The 21,845-nt window shown below is 41.2% G+C and overlaps 1 protein-coding gene across 2 annotated transcripts in view; it reads right to left on the bottom strand.

Annotated features, from left to right (window-relative positions):
- Positions 1-40: 40 nt before the first annotated feature.
- Positions 41-21,845, bottom strand: part of LOC119936309 (protein adenylyltransferase SelO-like) — a 42,155-nt gene continuing 20,350 nt past the window's right edge. For both annotated transcript variants that reach the window (XM_038755858.1, XM_038755859.1), the window contains exons 12-20: positions 20,949-21,032; positions 19,644-19,773; positions 17,972-18,016; positions 17,774-17,855; positions 17,562-17,654; positions 14,177-14,256; positions 12,180-12,223; positions 6,940-7,019; positions 41-347 (exon numbers count right to left, since the gene is read on the bottom strand). In XM_038755858.1, the coding sequence (XP_038611786.1) occupies positions 225-347; positions 6,940-7,019; positions 12,180-12,223; positions 14,177-14,256; positions 17,562-17,654; positions 17,774-17,855; positions 17,972-18,016; positions 19,644-19,773; positions 20,949-21,032 (761 nt within the window). In that variant the 3' untranslated portion in view covers positions 41-224. The remainder of the gene's footprint in view (positions 348-6,939; positions 7,020-12,179; positions 12,224-14,176; positions 14,257-17,561; positions 17,655-17,773; positions 17,856-17,971; positions 18,017-19,643; positions 19,774-20,948; positions 21,033-21,845) is intronic.

The raw sequence follows: 21,845 nt of genomic DNA, 5'->3' as shown, positions 1-21,845 counted from the left end.
AACCACCCTCCCACCCCTCTCCAAGTAAACGGGAGGAGAAAATCCAAGGATGATTTCACAGAAGGAACCCAGAAGCTAATATTTTGGCCCCATTCATCATTTATTTCTCCTGTCATCATGTCGAAATGTACTATCAAAATGCAAGCCCGGCACTGTGAAGCACTTTGTCGTGAACGTCTTCTCAGATCTATTTTCTATAACGTTTCTTGCTTCGGGGCTCTTTTTCACGATGAACAGCTGACCCGGAGATCTTTGGCCCAGGAAGGGGAAGGGGAAGAGTATCCTGCTTTCTCCGCTGCAGTCTGGCTCTGGAAAGGACGCTGGAGAACTTGATGGAGAAAACGAACCTAATGAATAGTTAAAATGATTAAAATAAACAAGAAAGTCCACCTCTAAAGGGGTTTTATAAAAACTCAGGGAAAAAGATACCCCAAAATAGAACTTCAGGGAGAAATAGCTTACTCAAAAATCATTTTCCTCATTTCATTACTATGTTTTTAAAAATCTATGACTACACTGATTGATTAGTACCTACAGTTAAAGGTCTCCAAGAATTGGAGTCAGGCTGCCTAAAAGGAAGGAAATCCCAGGATTGCGCTCAGGCCCTGGAGCTGGTTTAATATCTTTATTGATATTCTGGATTTTTATTGATGACTGGGCTAAGTTGGGAACACGCATGGCTCAACAAACCTGCAAGTGATAGAAGGAGTTGCTAACCCTTTGAAGACAAAAAGACCAGAATTCACAGTGAACTTGACATAGTGAAGAAATCACTTTAAAAGAGAAAATGAAAACATGATAAGCTCAGAGTAGAGCACTTGGGGATGAAAAACAAACACCTTGACTGTGGAAAGGATATGGAGAGCCTAGCTAGGTATCAGAAAGAGAACTAAATATAAATTGGCCATTTAGTTGCAGGCATTTTAAAATGCCAAAATCCACTGCAATGTACTACATGCAAAAATTAAGATGGGAAAAGTTTAGTAACCCAGTCTCCCAAATGAAGAGCAAGTAAATTTATAATGAAAGGATCTTATTAAAAGAATACTACTGACATCCAGATTATGTCACTAACCTTTAAAATTCATTCAATCGTATTTATTGAGCGCTTACTGTGTGCAGAGCACTGTAACGAAGCGCTGGGGAAGTACAAGTTAGCAACATATAGAGACGGTCCCTACCCAACAGTGGGCTCACAGTCTAGAAGGGGGAGACAGAGAACAGAACATATTAACAAAATAAAATAAATAGAATAAATATGTACAAATAAAATAGAGTAATAAATACATACAAACATATATACAGGTGCTGTGGGGAGGGGAAGGAGGTAAGGCGGCGGGGATGGGGAAGGGAAGGAGGGGGAGAGGAAGGAGGGGGCTTAGTCTGGGAAGGCCTCCTGGAGGAGGTGAGCTCTCAATAGGGCTTTGAAGGGTGGAAGAGAGCTAGCTTGGCGGATGTGCGGAGGGAGGGCATTCCAGGCCAGGGGGATGACGTGGGCCGGGGGTCGATGGCGGGACAGGCGAGAACGAGGCACGGGGAGGAGATTAGCAGCAGAGGAGCGGAGGGTATGGGCTGGGCTGGAGAAGGAGAGAAGGGAGGTGAGGTAGGAGGGGGCGAGGTGAAGACGAGGGTGAGGAGTTTTTGCCTGATGTGTAGGTTGATTGGTAGCCACTGGAGATTTTTGAGGAGGGGAGTAACATGCCCAGAGCGTTTCTGCACAAAGACAATCCGGGCAGCGGCGTGACGTATGGATTGAAGTGGGGAGAGACAGGAGGATGGGAGATTGGAGATTTAAAATGATATAGGAAGAGTGACAAAAATGACTAAAAGTTTGGCAGTCAACAGAATTGGAGTTTTTGTAGTTTAGAAAACATTTCAGGCTTAAGCAAGATTCCATGGGCAGGAGGCAGGCCACTTGTAATCTATGGCCATAAAAAGGCAGAACACGAAGAAATGAGGTTCAAGTACAAGAAATTTCAGTCAGGCTTCACTTCCTTCCCCGGGCCAGCTTTGACATCACTCATGATGGTGTTTCCCTTTTGGGCCCAGAAGATAGTGTTCTGGGCATATTCCCATCCATGGCAGACCGTGTATACTGAAGAGTTGGCATCGACTCAGCCTGTGAAATATTGCCACCTTTTAATATACAGTATTTCAGAGACCCTATGTGTCTAGGATATGGAAGCAAGTGTAGTCTATCACTAAGCCTGCACGAACCAGTCCACTAAAGCTGTAATAATCTTGTGAGCAGCTTTAAGAATATCATCATTCTTTGCCAACAGTTTCCCAGGGATCAAAGATATTTTTGTGTTTTACTCTCCCAGAGAAGATGTTCAAAAGCAAAGAGCATAAGCTGCTCATGCTAAACAGTTTCTCTGGAAACCACCAGTGTCAGTATTAAACTGATCAGGAAAGAGGAACACGGGTCAGTGGAAATCCCCGTTACCAAAATGTGAAACAAGTGGACAAGAACGGTGCATAAAGCTTTCATAGGGTTTAGAGCCAGCCCAGAGACTCGTAAGTTTAAAGCAAATGAATTTCTAACAAAGCTAGAGTGTATATAAAATGGACACTAATAGTAGTAGTAGTTCTCTTCTTACTGTAATTACAGATTCATTGCTCCATGTCTTGCCCCAGTCTGGGACTGAGACTCACCTGTGGGCCCTGAAGGAATTGTGTTTTATGCAGTTACCTGAGCATATGGTCCAATGCTTTACAAAACATGTTGTACGTGCTTAATGTTAGAAATAGTATGTCAATGGCATTAAATGTGCTGTTAATGTGTTTAAGAACAAGAATGTGTGTTTAACAATATAAGCAACACCACTACTGACTGCATCAGGGCAATGGTCCACTGAGCCCAGTGTTCTGTCACTGGTGGTTTTTAGACTGTGAGCCCACTGTTGGGTAGGGACTGTCTCTATATGTTGCCAATTTGTACTTCCCAAGCGCTTAGTACAGTGCTCTGCACATAGTAAGCGCTCAATAAATACGATTGATGATGATGATGATGGTGGGGCCAACCAGATGCTCACGAGAACCGAGAGATATGCTCAGAGATAGCAGCTCTCCAAATATCCATTCTAACGTCTAGTGATAGACCATCCAACATCCATTACCTCTACCCACCCCATCCAACTTTCCCTCTGGAAAGTCACTATAGGCTGCTCATCCAAGATTTTACCCAAATCCTTCTAGATCCTGCGCAATGTCCTATATGAGTTCCTATTTGCTACCCATTCTGTGAAAATATCAATCGATCAATGGTATTTACTAAGTGCTTACTGAGTGCAGAGCACTGTACTGGGCATTTAGGAGCCAATAATAGAGCAGGTAGACGAAATCCCTGCCCATAAGGAGATTCCCGAAGAGACAGGGAGAGAGAGAAATTAAAATAAGTTACAGATGGATATAGTGTTTCTTTTTTCTTTATTCTGAACCTACCATTTTCAAACATCAATAAATGGCCCCTTGCACTATTGTGGGATTTGATGAACAACAATTCCACGTCAGCCAGCCCACTTCTTTCATTTCATAGGCTTCGAGCACATCCCTTTAACCTTCATCTTTCCAAGCTACAGAATCCTAATCTTTTTAACCTTTCTCCCTATGGAAGCCACTTGATCCTCTGATCATCTAAGTAATATAAAAATCTTCAAATTGTGAATCTGCCAGAGATATACCCCTCCAGACTTCTGCACAAGTATCCATATCACTTCTGTACACCTCAACTTCCATACTCTTCTATTTAAGCACTTAGCTACATAGCCATCTGTCCCATCTCTTTTTCTCCCATCCATATATTACTTTGTGTCTGTCTTACCCTGAAAAATATAAACTCTATGAGGGCAAATTCTAGAAGACTTAATGTAGTTCCCTACACATAGTAGGTGCTTAATAAATTCAATGGATTAATTGATTCATTTAACTGGGTGCATCTTCCACTATTTAAGGTAACTGATGCAAAAATACTGTAGGACATTCTGAATCCTAAAGCTATCAACTCTCCCTAGCTTTTTATATCATTAAAAGATCTTTTCTAAAGGAAAACCTAAGCACACCCTGCCAATCAGAACTACCCCAGCAAAGCAATTTGATTGCTCTAAGGTGAAGACAGTGAGGTCAGAGAGCTGATACATATTCTGAGGCCTCAAAAAGGTTCACAGAATATTTCCTCTCAACGAAGGCTACAGGAATTATAATCAGAAAAAAATCGAATTTCTCTATCACATCACCAGGAAGGTAGAATTTTTCAGGGCTATAGTCTTTCCAAAGGATAGAGTGTGGTTTGCTTTAATCAGCTCTCTTTCTCCTACCGTGCTCCTGTCCTACTACCCCCGAAGCCTGCACATTTCTTTCCTCTGACACCATTTTACTTACTGCGTCTTGATCTTGTGTCTCACACCACTGATCCCTTACATCCTCCCTCCTTCCTGGAACTCCCTACCCTTTCGTATCAGACACACTCCAATCCCCCCATATTCAAAGCCATACTAAAATCCTATCTTCTCTAGGAAGCCTTCCCTAACATCTCATCACCGCTTTGTTGACCGCCCTGCCTCCTGTCATTCCCCACTCAATCAATCGTATTTATTGAGCGCTTACTGTGTGCAGAGCACTGGACTAAGCGGTTGGGAAGTACAAGTTGGCAACATATAGAGACAGTCCCTACCCAACAGTGGGCTCACAGTCTAAAAGGGGGAGACAGAGAACAAAACCAAACATACTAACAAAATAAAATAAATAGAATAGATATGTACAAGTAAAATAGAGTAATAAATATATACAAACATATATACACATACAGAGGTGCTGTGGGGAAGGGAAGGAGGTAAGATGGGGGGGGGGATGGAGCCTCTTGATTCAGATCCCTCCCCACAGCACCTGTATATGTCCACACTCCAGTCCATACTTATACCTAAATCTTCAGTCCACATTTCCCCACTCCTCAATAACCTCCAGTAACCTCCAATAACCCCCTCAATAACCCATCCACCTCTGCATCACATGGAAACTCAATCAATCGTATTTACTGAGCGCTTACTGTGTGCAGAGCACTGTACTAAGGTGTAGACTTTAAAGCACTTAATCACCTTACCTCCTTGATTTTCTCATAACCACAATCTGCAACTTCACTCCTCTAACGCCAACCTACCTCGATCTCCTCTATCACACCACCAACCCCTCTCCCACGTCCAAAAGGAGTGAAGAGTGATGAGAATCGGCTGTGTGGGGCTGCAACGTGCTTTCAGAGGTTGCGGAGTGGAGCTGCCACCTTGGTTCCCCACTGGCCCCTTCTGAAGGCCAGCTACTTCCTACCCAACGCTTTGCTTTGGGGGCAAAGCTACTGATCATCATCATCATCATCAATCATATTTATTGAGCGCTTACTATGTGCAGAGCACTGTACTAAGCGCTTGGGAAGTACAAATTGGCAACATATAGAGACAGTCCCTACCCAACAGTGGACTCACAGTCTAAAAGGGGGAGATGGAGAACAAAACCAAACATACTAACAAAATAAAATAAATAGAATAGCTATGTACAACTAAAATAAATAATGATGTCACCCTTATGATGTCCCCTACCGAGCGGGTGTCTAAGCTAGAGCCACGTCTGATCAATCAATCAATGCCATTTTCTAGACTGTGAGCCCACTGTTGGGTAGGGACTGTCTCTATACGTTGCCAACTTGTACTTCCCAAGCGCTTAGTACAGTGCTCTGCACACAGTAAGCGCTCAATACGGTTGATTGATTTACTGAGTGCTGTTTGCAAAGTACACTTGGGAGAGTACTATACAAAAGATGAGATAAATGCCTTGCCAACATGGCCACCAGGGAGAACATAGAATGATTCAGCAATCATGCATGCAATATATGATATGTAATATGATTAGCTTGCCCCCTCTTTACCTCCTTGATTTCCTACTACAATATATTTCGCTTCTCTCATGTCAACCTACTCAATATACCTCCATTTTGTTTTGTTTTATTTGTACATATCTATTCTATTTATTTTATTTTGTTAGTATGTTTGGTTTTGTTCTCTGTCTCCCCCTTTTAGACTGTGAGCCCACTGTTGGGTAGGGACTGTCTCTATACGTTGCCAATTTGTACTTCCCAAGCACTTAGTACAGTGCTCTGCACATAGTAAGCGCTCAATAAATACGATTGATGATGATGATTTTGTCTATCTCGCCACTAACCACTCACACACCTTCCTCTTCTTATCCAACAATCACTCTCCCCACCTTCAAAGTCTTTTTAAAAGCACATCTCCAAGAAGCTTTCCCCAGCTCCCACTCCCTTGTGCGCTGCTCTTACACTTGGATTCGCACCCAAGTGTATTCACCCTTCCCTTGGCCCCTCAGCACCTACGTATATATCCAAAACATATAGTAATGTCTGTCTCCCCCTCTACACTGTAACCTCGTTGTGGGCCTACCTACTTGTCTACCAACTCTGTTATAGCTTAGCACAGTACTCTGCGCACAGTAAGCGCTCAATAAATACAACTGATTGATCCCCACCCTATTCTTCCTCCTTTCTGCTTTACCTAGGCACTTGAATCCAGACCTCTTAAGCACTTTGATACTCACCCAATCTCATAGCACTCATGTGCACATCCTTAAACTGTTGCTTCCCGATCTGAAGTTTATTTTGGTGCCTGTCTCCTCCACTAGATTGTAAGCCCCTTGAGGCTGGGGCTGTGTCTACCAACTCTAGTGTACTCTCCCCAAGTGCTTAGTATAGTGCTCTGCACATAGTGAGCACTCAGATATGCTGAGATTTCTCACAGAATAACCACCAAATCATAACAGAATTTCATGTCACAGAGTTTTGAAATGCAGTTCAAACTACTTGGTGGTGTGTTTTTAGTATAAGTTCTCCTAGTTTATTCAGTTCATGTAATTTCCTTGAAGATTTAACAATCTTACCTCCGAAAAATCATTCATTTCAGCTTTTCTCACTGCAGATTCTGCCATCCAGTTCTTAAGTACATATCTAGGGTTGACACCTAAAACCAAGATAAACAGAATAACATTATTAAATAAGAAAAAACACTCCAGGTTTCCTCATCCTTGAAATTCAAGGGCCTTTGAGAGTCTCTGGGGAGGTCCTTCAAGACAAGGGAAATTACTAAGGTGATTAAAAATATTTAAAGCCATTGAATCAATATTTTTTCCATACGTTCACAGACAGATATTGTAACAATTAAATGAGAATGATTTAAAGTGGTGGTTGTCTTAAAAAGACATTTAGAGGCCATGAAAAAAGATAGTTTTTGGATTTTTTTCCAAATATGCATTTCTCATAACCTACAGCTCCTTAAACATTTTCTTTGGGATGAAAAACTGAGAAGAAAAGGAAATCATTTGATTGAAATGAGTATTAGCCTCCCTGGACTTGAAAGGAATTAGACTGTGCCATCTAAGGGAGAAGCGAGGATCAGTCTTAATTTAACTCTGACCGACCCAGGGCAGGATTTGTCAGTGCTAATCACGAATTCATTTTGCAGTAGGGTTTAACAGTAATGCTTACCAAGGGCAAATTAGACAGGTCATTTACAGGACGCCTACTCATTAACATGGCAAGGGGGTCCTTGCCAATCAATAAATACGATTGATGATGATGGCAAGGGGGTCCTGGACCTTGGGAGTCAGAAATGCTTACATTTATTCAAACCAATCAACATCTGTCACTTCCCAGGGGAGCGGTAAGGCCTGGGAAAAGTCCTCCCAACAGCTTTCCTGCCTTCCTCACACATTCCTGAACCGGTCCTCTCCAGTCACCCCTGCTACCACCTCTCTCACCAGGCCACCACCACTCTTACAATATCTCCCACCGTGGCAACTCCCCACAACCACTACCGCTGACCTCCAGTCATTCTATACCAGTCCTCTGAGAGCCCGCGGGTCTGGAAGTAACAGAGAATATCTTCACATTAATAAAGGCCAAAATAATTCCAAGTACTTCTCTCGGAATTTTAAAAAGATGAGTTTCCCTCGAACTACTTTAGAAGCCAAAAAAGATCGTTTTAAAAAATTATTTTTGGGGCCACGTAGGTACAAGCTGACCTACGCAAGTTCAAATTAGTATAAATAATTCACCAAATTCTTTCAAGGAGAGCAAGTCCGCACACCCACAGGGAAGCAAAGAGAAGCACAGCCAGCCCCACCTTCTGAGTTCTGGCCCACCTCATGCCTGTTTCAAAGAAACGAGCACTCAATCAATCAATCGTATTTATTGAGCGTTTACTGTGTTCAGAGCACTGTACTAAGCGCTTGGGAAGTACAAGTTGGGAACATATAGAGACGGTCCCTACCCAACATCATCATCATCATCAATCGTATTTATTGAGCGCTTACTGTGTGCAGAGCACTGTACTAAGCACTTGGGAAGTACAAGTTGGCAACATATAGAGACGGTCCCTACCCAACAGTGGGCTCACGGTCTAAAAGGGGGAGACAGAAAACAAAACCAAACATACTAACAAAATAAAATAAATAGAATAGATATGTACAAGTAAAATAAATACTCCTGCTGATCCCGGCAAAGCCCCAGATCTGCCAGCAGGTACCAGCAGGGTTAGCAAGGAGGGCAATCGCCCAGGGTCCTTAGTGCGGGTGGGGACTCTGTTTTGCCAACTTGAGGACAACAATCAGGGCAAACATCCTATAGCTCAACTGGGGTGGTAAGAGAAGAACTAGAGTATGTGTGTATGTGTGTGTTAATGATTTTATTTAAACAATCAATCAATCATATTTATTGAGCGCTTACTATGTGCAGAGCACTGTACTAAGCGCTTGGAAAGTACAAATTGGCAACATATAGAAACAGTCCCTACCCAACAGTGGGCTCACAGTCTAAAAGGGGGAGACAGAGAACAAATACATAAATGAAATCATAGATCGATCTTTATATATTTTTAAATGTATATTCCTCTTTTTCTGCCTTAGCTACTGAGTTGGTTGGTTGGTTTGTAAAAGCTGATTAGCATTAAAGACCTTGCAGACCACTGGAAGTGAGAGTACTGGCCCCACCCACAACTCAGGGCAGGTTTCTAGCAGGAGTGGGGATTTGACTGAGAGGAGGCAGGCAGCTGGGTAGGGAAGCCTGTTCCTGACAGATGGGACAGCACTAAAGGAGGCGTGAGATGCGTTATGGGAAAATGTGGCAAAAATGGAGCTGAGAATAAAAGCTGGAACTGAGCTGCTCTTACTTGCCAGGGAGGAAAAGTCTTTTATTTCAGATCAAACGCAGTTTTCGTAATGGAGAAAGATGAAAGCACCTCCAAATGACAATTCTCCTCCTTTTCGGTGCATCTGAACATTTCCATTTCCCAGATGTTTAATGCCTTAGAGTACCCCACCACAGTCATCATCATCAATCGTATTTATTGAGCGCTTACTATGTGCAGAGCGCTTAATTTAGACAGTCATTTAGACACTCCTTCACTGACTACCCTAGTGGTGACCTAATCTCTCAGGTGCTGCCTCCTCCCTCTTTGGTGTGCTTGCTACCACCATCCTGAAAAGAAGCGGTTATAGGAGACCCTGAGGTTCTGCCTTCACACCCTTTGGGAACAGGTCTACCATCTCCATGCCCCTTTCCCCTTCTATTTCTCTTGCTAATCTCCCCTCCTTTCTCACCTTCCCTAAACACCCACACCTGCCTTCTGGATTCTATGCAGAAGGAAAAGACAGGTGATAAATAGAAGGAAAACTGCAAATAATAATAATAATAATAATGTTGGTATTTGTTAAGCGCTTACTATGTGCAAAGCACTGTTCTAAGCCTGGGGTAGATACAAGGTAATCAGGTTGTCCCACATGGGGCTCACAGTCTTCATCCCCATTTTACAAATGAGGTCACGGAGGCCCAGAGAAGTGAAGTGACTGGCCCAAAGTCACACAGCTAAGTGGCGGAGCCGGGATTTGAACCCACGACCTCTGACTCCAAAGCCCGTGCTCTTTCCACGGAGCCACGCTGCTTCTCTAATGTGGTCCAGGAACAAAAATACTTCATAAAGCTGCTCCTGTCCCCAGACTCAGCACAACCAACATCAGATCAGGACTGGGTCCGTTGCTTCTTTCACCTTTTACCCCCAATCCTAGCTCCTTGTTATTGGAATGGATCTCTAAAAAAATAAGATGATCCTTTATGTTACTTTCACGGCTGTCCTATTTTCACTAGATGCCCTACCTCCTTTGAAGTTGAATGGTGTAGAGTGAAAAACGAAGTGAGGAGTTGTGCCACCATACTGAGAAAGAATATCTTTTCAGAAAGTATAAATAGCAAGGAGCACAGTGTAAAATTTCTCTGAGCTAAATAGCCAGACGCAACCTACATCTTCTGTGGCATTTCTAATTTCAAACCGGTACTCTGGAAGCTCTTAATAAAGCACGAGGCAGCAACTGTGGAAACTAGCAGGATGGGTTTTTTGCTCATTTATGCCAAAAGCAATCCGCTTTTTCCTAGTGACAGAGAAAGAAAACTGTATTGAAATCAATAAGCTGCAACCTCACAAGAGGGGAAAAAAAAATCTTTCAGCATTTCAAAATGAGCTCAGCTGATTTGTAAGAGCTGCAACAAAATGAACAAGTTGCAAATCCCCCTTCCTGTGCACTGAAAACACGCCTGCTTCCGCTTGTTTTACGATCATTGGTTTCGCTACAAGGAGAATCAGTCAAAAACTGCTACTCTGAACACGCTTCCATACAACCACAGAATTTAGTATATAGATGCATTATTATGCAGAAATGAGAGCAACTCAGAGTAACAATGTATTCACTGCAAACCAGTGAAAACCCCAAAATAGGAATATTTAATATTAGCTATTAAAGGAAAGAGAAGCAGGATGGCTCAGTGGGCAGAGCACAGGCCTGAGCATCCGAAGGACCTGGGTTCTAATCCCAGCTCTACCACTTGGTCTGCTTTGTGACTTTCAGCAAGTCACTTCACTGCTCTGTTCCTCAGTTATCTCATCTGTAAAACGGGGATTAATTCTGTGAGCCCATGTGAGACATGGACTGTGTCCAAGTTAACTAGCTTGTACCTACCCCAGTGCTTAGTACAGTGCCTGGCACATAGTAAACTCCTAACAAATACCATGAGAAAAACTTGGACTATGTTGTTCCTTAATAAGCTAAAACCTTCAAGTTCACTTGCTGCAATCTAAAATAAAACATGTTTAAGCAGTTCAATCTGTTCAGGCTTCAGATACTATCATCAACAGAGGTTTGGAATTACAATCATCTTCAGATATAAGCATACAGGTTAGGCTCCTGGGCAAGCATAATCGAGCATTCTGAACAAAAGCACTTTTTAAAAAAAATTCAGTCATATTCACTACCATTTCATGCACCTCCCTCCATCTTTATGGAACACCAAATCATCATCATCAATCATATTTATTGAGCACTTACTGTGTGCAGAGCACTGTACTAAGCGCTTAATTATCATCCCCAAAACACCGTAAGTGACCCTTTGAAAAATATCATCGAGCCCTAGACTGGGTCAAATCTCAGCCCACAGATCCTTTTAATCTTGAGCCCTGCCAGACTCAGGCCAGACTCCAACAGGGATCGAGAGACCCCACATTTTGCCCCACCTTGCCCTTGAGCCTCGGGGTAACTGTGGAGTCTTACTGTAGCACACGAATGGAAAAAGAAAAAATCACAAACAAAACAACCCAAAAATCCTCCCATGCAACTTAGTCTCTTCGAGCTTCCTGGGGGCTCTAAGTCCCCGTAGCCTACAGGGACAATCAGTCAATCCATAGTATTTACTGAGTCTTATTCAGTACAAAGCACTGTAATAAGCACTTGGGAAAACCCACTCTTAATGAGGAGTGAGTCTGTGCCTGACCTAGGTCTCCATGGGCATGGGTCTGGTGGTTTGGTCAGGGCACACGTGGGCATGGGCAAGGGTGGACCAGAGCCCAGGATTTTGGCCCATGCTATGTCCAAGGCTGAGCTACACTACAAGTTCTAGGATGAAATACCCAAGACGACGCTTCCAAGTAGCCATGTCATTGCCTTCCAAAAAAATATTCTAGTTAAATGGCTTCCAAGTTCAAAAACAATTAGCTTTCAAAATCATTTCAAATCTAGAAATCCTTGCATGATTTTTTTTAAAAAATGATCTGACTGAATTTATCAATTGATTCACTTACTTGTCATCCTTTTTCTTCTCTCAGCATCTGAGTCATCCAAGTTACTAGATATAAATACACCAAAGGGGGGAAAAAAATCAATTTTTCCATTTTTCTACTGATTTCTCATTTTTACCTTCTGCCCACAAACATATGATTTCTGAGAAGAGAGCAATTTCTAACAATAAACAAGAAATAAAAGGAGCATCCACTAGGGAACATTTATTATGCATGCCCGGGCTTTGGAGTCGGAGGTCACGGTTCAAATCCCGCCTCCGCCACTTGTCAGCTGTGCGACTTTGGGCAAGTCACTTAACTTCTCTGTGCCTCAGTTACCTCATCTGTAAAATGGGGATTAAGACTGTGAGCCCCACGTGGGACAACCTGATCACCTTGTAACCTCCCCAGTGCTTAGAACAGTGCTTTGCACATAGTAAGCACTTAATAAATGCCATTATTATTATTATTATTATTATTAAGTCGATCTTTTTTAATGTTTCAGGTAACACTAATCCAAAACCCGTGCCTTACCCACAAAGTTATCTCAGGGCCCTGCACACGGCAGACTCTAAATAAATGCTACCGACAAAGAAAATGTCTCTTTCCAGCAGGAAGCATAGAGACCCATTTAAGATGAAGTGGTAATTCTGCCACCCATGAAATCCTGACCCAGACGTGCCACTGGACAACTTGCTATGTCTTCCTGGGACACACAGGATGCCTATAGCCCAAGTTCCCACATCCCATTTAGGATCTGAGGAGGCCTTGGGAGCCTGTTCCCAAAAACGGGGATCCCTGGGGAGTTTGGAGAGGCTTGGAGGAAGAGGGGGAAAAATAAGTCAAGCCTGACCCAATTATTCCCCTATTTTGAGTACATTCACTAGAGGCTCTGCAACCAACGCAGCCCCCAGAAATGGTACCAAACTTCCCCTGAGTGATGGAACAATTTTGAATGGTAATAAATGCCATTGTTATTATTATCCCACCTCATCCATAAGAATACATGAAATAGAGGTTTGGCCAAGACAGGCCTGATATCCCTGGGACTAGGGGGGAAGGTCACTACTGCTCAAAACATTAGTGTTTTGTTTGTACAGAGGGTGCTCACTAAAATACAGGTGGAGTACATCATCATCATCATCAATCGTATTTATTGAGCGCTTACTGTGTGCAGAGCACTGTACTAAGCGCTTGGGAAGTACAAGTTGGCAACACAGAGACAGTCCCTACCCAACAGTGGGCTCACAGAGTACAGAGTTTTGCAATCTGCCTGGTGATTCCGCCAGCAGGCTTAGAGAAGCAGTGCGGCTCAGTGGAAAGAGCTCGGGCTTTGGAGTCAGAGGTTGTGGGTTCGAATCCCAGCTCCTCCACATGTCTGCTGTGTGACCTTGGGCAAGTCACTTAACTTCTCTGCGCCTCAGTTACCTCATCTGTAAAATGGGGATTAAGACTGTGAGCCCCATGTGGGACAACCTGATCACCTTGCATCCCCCCCAGTGCTTAGAACAGTGCTTTGCACATAGTAAGCGCTTAACAAATGCCATCATCATTATTATTATTATTATTAAATGGCTGAATCATGAGGTAGGATGGTGAGGATGCTGTAGACTATAAGCTCACTGTAGGCAGGGAACAGGTTTACCAACTTCGTTGTGTTGTGTTCTCCCAAACGCTTAGTACAGTGCTCCGCACACAGTAAGCACTCAAATATCATTGATTAATCTCTCTCTGCCTTCTTATGCACGTACAACTGGAGAATAGGTCTCAGTAATACTATCTGTACAGAACATTTCAATAAGATGACCAAATGCAACAGAGAGGACATTGCAAAAAAATTTATATTCATCAGCATTTACTGAGCACCTACGACGTGCAGACCACCAAACTAGGAGCTTGGAGAACATATAATTGAAATAAGAGTCATGCTTCCTCCCCTCAAAGAGTATATTGCCAACAAATATGTGTGTCACCCACTGTTTTTTATTGGTAAGGGGGGGGACAGGGAGAGTATATGTTACCTCTGCAGTCTCAAAAGATACATGGTCACCCAGTCAGGAAAGAGCTTATGTTCTGAAATGTCCTTCAATGCCCAAAATTCCTAAATGAAAAAACAAAAACAAACAAAAAATCATTTTCAAGAGAAGGCTTTTCTTCTTCTGCTGTTTTCTGGAGCGTTACGTGTGCTTTCTCAGCCCTGGGTTGAGATCTCTAGGCTCCTCAGGAATGGCTCGATTCCCACAGAAGGAAAGGGGGAGATGGGTGAGGAGGAAGAGAGAGAAAGAACACACACACACACACACACACACACACACACACACACACACACACGCGTGAGGGGGAAAGGGTATGTGTTATCTGTATTCTATTTCCTATCTCCCGTATATCTGAAATCACGGAGCAAGATTTTGGCATGCTATGACATTTTCTTCCACCCTAAACTTCCACATTAAACACCATCTTGCCCATGTCCTGCACCCCCATTTACTGCTGGGGATTGAAATATCTACCATAAGATCATGGAAAGTGACCCCAGATTCATTAATAAATTAATAAGTAACAAAATTAGTAACCAAGACCAAGTGGTTTACAAGGCATAAGGGATGGGGCTATTCTCAAGAGAAGATGAAGCATACGAAGCAAATGAGGTCACAGCAGTATGTGCTGCTGAGAAATGATCTGAGATATTCTGTTCCACGTTCACAGCCTGAACCCCAAACTCGGGTCGGTCATTCTGCAACATATTTTGCTGGCCCCTAGAGAGACTGTGAGCCTGTTATTGGGTAGGGACCGTCTCTCTATGTTGCCGATCTGTACTTCCCAAGCGCTTAGTACAGTGCTCTGCACACAGTAAGTGCTCAATAAATACGACTGAATGAATGAATGTGAACAAGGATGTGAATAGCTCAGTGCAACCCATCACCAAATAGACTGCATGTTCTACTGATGAGCTATTTCCCACTCTACCCTAAAGATACTAGGCAAGTTGGTAGAAAGTTACTGGCCATTAGAATCCTGCAGTGACACTAAGCCACACCCTGGATCTTGATTTAGGAATGGATGGACTATGTTGTGCTAAAAAATACTGCTTTCCTCATTCCGTCCCTCAAAATGGGCATATCAGAGGACTATTTCAGGTGTGCATCACCTTAAGCACCAAACCAAGAAAAAAACTCTAATATAAAGGAGTTTATACTACAACTGGGCAAGAGACATCAAAATACTATTGGATGAACCACAGGCCTGGGAGCTGGAGGACCTGAGTTCTAGTTCCAGCTCTGCCACTTGTCTGCTGTGTGACCTGGGGCAAGTCACTTTTTTATGGTATTTGTTAAGCGCTTACTACGTGCAAAGCATACAAGGTGATCAGATTGTCCTATGTCGGGCTCACAGTCTTAATCCCCATTTTACAGATGAGGTAACTGAGGCAGAGAAGTTAAGTGACTTGCCCAAAGTCACACAGCTGACAAGTGGCAGAGACAGGATTAGAACCCATGACCTCGGACTCCCAAGCCCGGGCTCTTTCCGCTGAGCCACCCTGCTCCTCTAACTTCACTTAACTTCTCAGTGCTTCAATGAACTCATCTGGCAAAATTTGGATTAAAAGTGTGAGTCCCATGTGGGACTTGAACTGTGTCCAAACTGATTAGCTTGTATCTATCCCAGCGTTCAGTACAGTGTCACATAGTGAGTGCTTAACAAATACCTTTAAAAAAAAAAAAGAAACAACTTTACAGAAAGAAGAATGCATTGTTGGTTCTAATGATGCTCTCCATCTCTAGGTAGTTCACAGCACAAGAGTGAAATCAGACAACCTGATAAAAAGCAGGTTGTAGACACCTGCTCCGGCAAGGTTTCCTCACTTCCTACTGATGTTTTTTACATGTTGGACTTGAATCTGCTCACCCTTTGTCTCAGCTTCCCAAATTCCCCCAGCAGAGTCACATACAACTACTTTGGACTCTAACACTACAGTGCTTTGCTATGGTTATTAGGGCATGTGCTCCTCCCATGAGGAAAACTGAAGGAGAAAAAAGTTTTCTGAAATGGAGGGAGAGAGGAAATGGAAGTGATTCCAAAATATGGCAAGGTGATACCCGTGGGAGATGCTAAAATATGGGTAATTGATAAAGGTCACCAGACCACAGGGGTTTGGAAAGCAAGGTTACAGTAGCATAATCAATTTGGTGGAAACAGCTCAGAATTAAAACCTAGCAAAGCAAAAAAAAAAAATCAATATTTTGTAGCACCTCAAATACGAAGGAGAGACCTACTGAAGCCTCTGAAATAAAAACAGATCAATCTGTGGAACCAAAGCAGCCAGAGATGGGATGCCAGGTCTCTGATAATTGTTATCGAATCAATGACTTTTACTCATTTATCACTGATGGGCCAAACACATTATAAACAAGGAAAATCTGCAGAGGTGGCAACACTTCAATGCTCTCAAACACATCTTCCACTGTGTGTGAGGCTTTATAAAGCATTGAGAAACTGTCAAAATATGATCGTGCATTCTTCATAGCAATGTCTGAAGGCGTCATTAGCAGTCAGTCATAAACACTGGTAAAGCAGCTTCAGTTCCTTCAGAAATCTACACGCAAAGTGGGAACTTAATAGACTTCTGCTCAGGCATTTCCTCCTCACATGGAACACAAATACCACAGAACAGTACTGCAAAAACATCTTCATAATCTCTATCTTCAAGACTTGGGGAACTACCAAGAAATATCTGAGCTGTTCCAGAAGAGGGATGTGAGCTGGGTGGGTGTGGGCAATGTGAGCCATGATGTGACAACTAAAAAGCCCCTTTTGATTTTCCTCTCCCTACCTAATATTCCCAATCTAGGTCCTGGGTTCAAATCAGCATGCAGCTATCATTTCAGTGGGGAGAAGCAGTGTGGCCTAGTGGAAAGAGCACAGAACAGGGAGTTAGGAGTTACGGGCTCTAATCATGGCTCTGGCTCTTGCCTGCTGGGTGCCCTTGGGCATTTCACTTAATTTCTCTGTGCCTCAGTTTCCTCAACTGCAAAATGGGGATTAAATAACTGTTTTCTCTTGCCATTCTAGACTGTGAGTGATCTGACTGTACTGCATAAACCGACACTGAGCAGAGGGCTTGGCCCACAATAAGTGCTTAACAAATACCACAGTTATTATAGTTGATCCATGAACAGACAACTGACCCATAGCATAAAAAACAGAAACTGGAATTACTCATTGAACTAGCTTCTCGTGAGATTTCTCTCAAAAACAAGTTATTTAAATGTAAAAACACATTTATTCCATTGAGACTCTACCGTCATTATATTTCTTGAATCCAGTATTCCAGTAGCTCTGAAATCAAAGGGCAATAAGTCTTCTTAAAATTGAATTATGAAACTATGAAATGTCATGCATTAATACCTGAGGAATGTTGAGCTCCTGAAGCTGCTCCTGAGTAATCTCACTGAGCTGCCGAAATGTCATTGTAAAATCAGCTTTTGTCTCTTCCATGAGCTAATGAAAACAATTAGATTTCTATTAATCAGTGTAAATGCTTGTCTTCGCTCAGACAAATTGTTCCATAAAGCAGTGTAAATATTTATCAGAAAATGCACAAAAAAAAATTCACTCACTTGTAGAAGAAATGCAATCAAATAGCCATCACCTTTCCTCTCTCCAAGGAAACCCAATTTGGCTTTGAAGAGCTCCTTAATTCTGAAAGTAAGACAGTAACTGTAATTTATTAACAACAACATGAAAAAGAAGTATTCCCAAAGGGCATTTTATAGTCCAGGCTAGTTGAAAAGTCTGTAGTCAGAAAAACTACCTACCTTTTATTATAAAGATCAGGATATCTCTCAAGAATCTGAGCAGCACTGGGGAAAAAAGAAGACATTTAAACCCAGTTGTACAATTAATTTCAATTAATTGAAATACAAGCTAAGCTTTAAAATAAATGGGCCCCTGAGAACTGGGAGGAGAAAGTAGTCTCTCTCCACCCCTTCCCTTATTTTTCATACAAGTTAGACACTGTATTTTGTTTATGCCTTTGGAGGACTGCTGTAAGTGGAGAATCACTGCCTTCTACTGCAATCTACCCCAGGCCAGTGGAGAAAATACCAGAAGAGAAGTCGAGAGGAGGTGGCCACGCTGATGGTGGAATCATTGGGTCTGTATGGTCACCATCAGAAGCTTGACCCCAAAATACACTAAGACTATGTCTACAGTGCCTGAACAATGGTGCTGGCTGGCATCCTTCTACTATGCACAGCACAAGACGACACATTTTCTCCTCATACTTCAGCTCACATGAGCATCCCTACAAGGACAAAGCATACAGGTCCCTTCCAAGGCAAAGGACAGGATCGACATTTTTTAAAAACCCTGACTTAAGAGCTTACATGAATAATGGGAGTCTACAGCTGTGCCAAGATCCATTCAGTCATGATTCCTCAATTTATGACTTTAATACTTTCTGATAATTACAGATTATCCTTTAGCCTACAGTCAAAACAATTTCCGAAAAGGTGTGATATAGTTCAATAAAAATGATGCAACTAACGTATTTCAACTCACTGAAAGACTCACGAAAAACCAACTGTGCACAAATTAAGCAGCTGTCAATGTTCTTTAAATGATACAATACTCCATAAGCCTCACCTTTTCTGAGGCACAAATCAACAATCATCCTCACTGGCTACAGCTGGCTGTTTTCATTCCTACAATGAAGGGCAAGTGGTACAAGTCTCTTAATGAGCTCATGTAGCTCCCAAAAGCTACCTGAACATGAATACAAAAGACATAATTCCATCTCTAAATCAAAAAAGAAATTTGTTTCTATCTCATGGTTCATTGTTGCATTGAATAAAAGCAAATATTATTTCATGTGGGAGTTCTTTATAATTACTGGGTGATAGAACTCTGAATTCTTATTTCCCATATAATGCCAGCAGTTGTGACTATTTCAAAGACATGATAAAGGATGACACATGTAATTTAGTTACTTCAAAAGGCACAATACCGAAATATTATGTATACATGTAGGGATAATTTCATGTACACAGAGTATGAATTTATATGCTATATGACCATCTACTTATCTACTTGTTCTTATATATTAAGGTAGGCTGCTTATCAATCAATACGTCTTGCTCCCACAGTAGACTGAAATTTCCTCCATGAAAGGACTATCTCTAACTCAAATTATATGAATCCCATAGGTTAAAGTGGTAAACTCCATGGGAAGTCCTTAAGTAGAAGACTATAGGAATTGTTATTGATGATATATTTCCTCCACATCCAAATGCAACTATTTCATTTTTAATTTGAGTTAACTGTTCCTGGTTGTGTATAATTTAATATACTCTTGAAAATGAATGAAACCACAAAAAATAAGAATGTTTACTTTCACAGCTTCACCCTTCCAACATCATACGGCAATTGTAAAAATGTATTATATACTGCTCTTACATATAAAGATAGGTTTACAAAAAAAATACTCACAGCTGTTTCTGTCCAGGATCCAATAAAGGATTTAGAACTTGTAATAGCTTGTTCAGATTAAACAACCCAACACTGGCCTGATTGCCTATTTTATATCTCCTTTCATCATCAGACGTGTTTGGAACAAAATCTGTATAAAATAAAAGATTTCAGTTTCAAATGGGATAATTGGAATATACTACTACTATGTTAATTCTTTTATGTTTCTTCAGCAAGCTAACAGAAATCCTACTGGTATTAAATACTTAGACTAAGTACAAACATGAAAGATGTGTTCATACAGGAGGAATAGTTTACTTCTAATATTTGCCAAAGAAAAACAATTTTTGTTTACTGTTATCCTGCTTTGAAGCAAAACAAACTCAGATGTTTAAAGGCCACTTTTTGTGATGATTAAAATAAATGTTACAATTAAATAAAAGGCAAAGCAAATATACACATGAATTCTGCACAATCGAATGAGCAATATTTCTCAAATGCTATTTTCTAAGAGATAAAAACCTAAGACACTACAAATGTCTGAAAGTAAGATTTTTATATGAATATGAAACTCTTTAAAACACACATAACCTTTGGCATGCCAAGCATTGAATACAAAAGACATAATTCCATCTCTAAACCAAAAAAGAAATTTGTTTCTATCTCATGGTTCATTGTTGCATTGAATAAAAGCAAATATTATTTCATGTGGGAGTTCTTTATAATTACTGGGTGATACAACTCTGAATTCTTATTTCCCGTATAATGCCAGCAGTTGTGACTATTTCAAAGACATGATAAAGGATGACACATGTAATTTAGAAATGGCTTTTAAGGCATGTTTTCATTTTGAATTTTTACCTAATTTGAGGCACTGCTGTGAAAATGATGTAGCTCTGGATGTGAGGGTTGTATGCAAATTGTTTTGTTGGAACTTTGGAAAGATGAGTTTTTGTTTCTTTTACTTCAATCTGTTCTTTTAAATGCTTATATTTTCATATTTGTGTAAAGGTATTTTGAACTTGAGGCATTTCCTCTTTTACCCAGAATCATCATCTCTGTTAACAAAATCATAGCCTGGTAAAAGCTATAGACTACAGGAATTTTACACAACCTGGAGAAGATATGGTCCTTCCCAAAAGCAAACAAAATTTAAGGAAAGAAATTACTTTAATTCACTCCCCCCGGCTCCCCTAGAAAGTTTGAAATCACAAGCTTGTGATTTCAAACTCTTGCACAAAGTCTACAGCTTTTTCACTCAGTAATAAATTTATGGTTATAATTTTGCAGAGAGAATTAAACTATAAATAAGCAGAGCATACCTACTTGGGTCGTAGGATTCCATGAAACCAAAAGGACCATAGTCTATTGTAATGGACAACAAACTGAAGTTATCAGTATTACAAACACCTAAATAAGAGAATACAATAATCAACTGACATGCATTCCGAATAGGAAATATATGTTTTAGAACAGTTCACTATGTACAGGAACAGATTAAAATATAGTACTTAAAGTAGAAGCTAGTGCACTAAAAAAGACCTAACCAATTCCACAATCTAATCAATCCAGATTCAGATTGATTTTCTTTGTTTCACAATCAAAAACATCGAGCTCTCGGTACAGGCTGCTCCATTCTCTAAGAAACGGTGCTAACATCTGTCCTCAACTGAAGCACAACAGTTTACTATTTGATTGAAATTGAAAGGCAACAGAAAATATAAGTTAATACTCTTAGATGGAGCAAATCTACAGATCCAAAACTGGAATCAACATGGCAGAAACATCTAATAATAAAATATATTAAATGGCATTTGCTAATCACTCAGACCTCTGCCAAACTACACCCAAAGAAGGATTGTGAAATATTGTCTATATGAATTATCTTTCAAGTAACAATTCACCTGAACCAAAATTTGTTCTCTAATGTAACAAACACTGAGTTCAATTCTTCAGATTTTTGAAAGACAAGGAAATATGCTGGATGGCACAAAAGTGCTGTAAATACACATCACAGTCCAATTTACAACATTTTAACACAGTCCCTTAAATTTACATACTCAAACTATGGAGGAACTGAAGTCCAATGCAGCACATGATTTAGTTTAATAAACACTATGGAAAAAAAACAGCTTCATAATAAAATCCAAGATTGGCAAGGAGCTAAAGACCAAAAATTTCACCCTCTTTCAAAAGCTGCTCTGCGTTCTTCTTGGACACCTC

This window comes from Tachyglossus aculeatus, chromosome 13, assembly GCF_015852505.1.
Source record: "Tachyglossus aculeatus isolate mTacAcu1 chromosome 13, mTacAcu1.pri, whole genome shotgun sequence".
NCBI classification, from domain to species: Eukaryota; Metazoa; Chordata; class Mammalia; order Monotremata; family Tachyglossidae; genus Tachyglossus; species Tachyglossus aculeatus.
The sequence above is the reverse complement of the archived record's forward strand: the minus strand, read 5'-3'. Positions and strand labels throughout refer to the sequence as shown.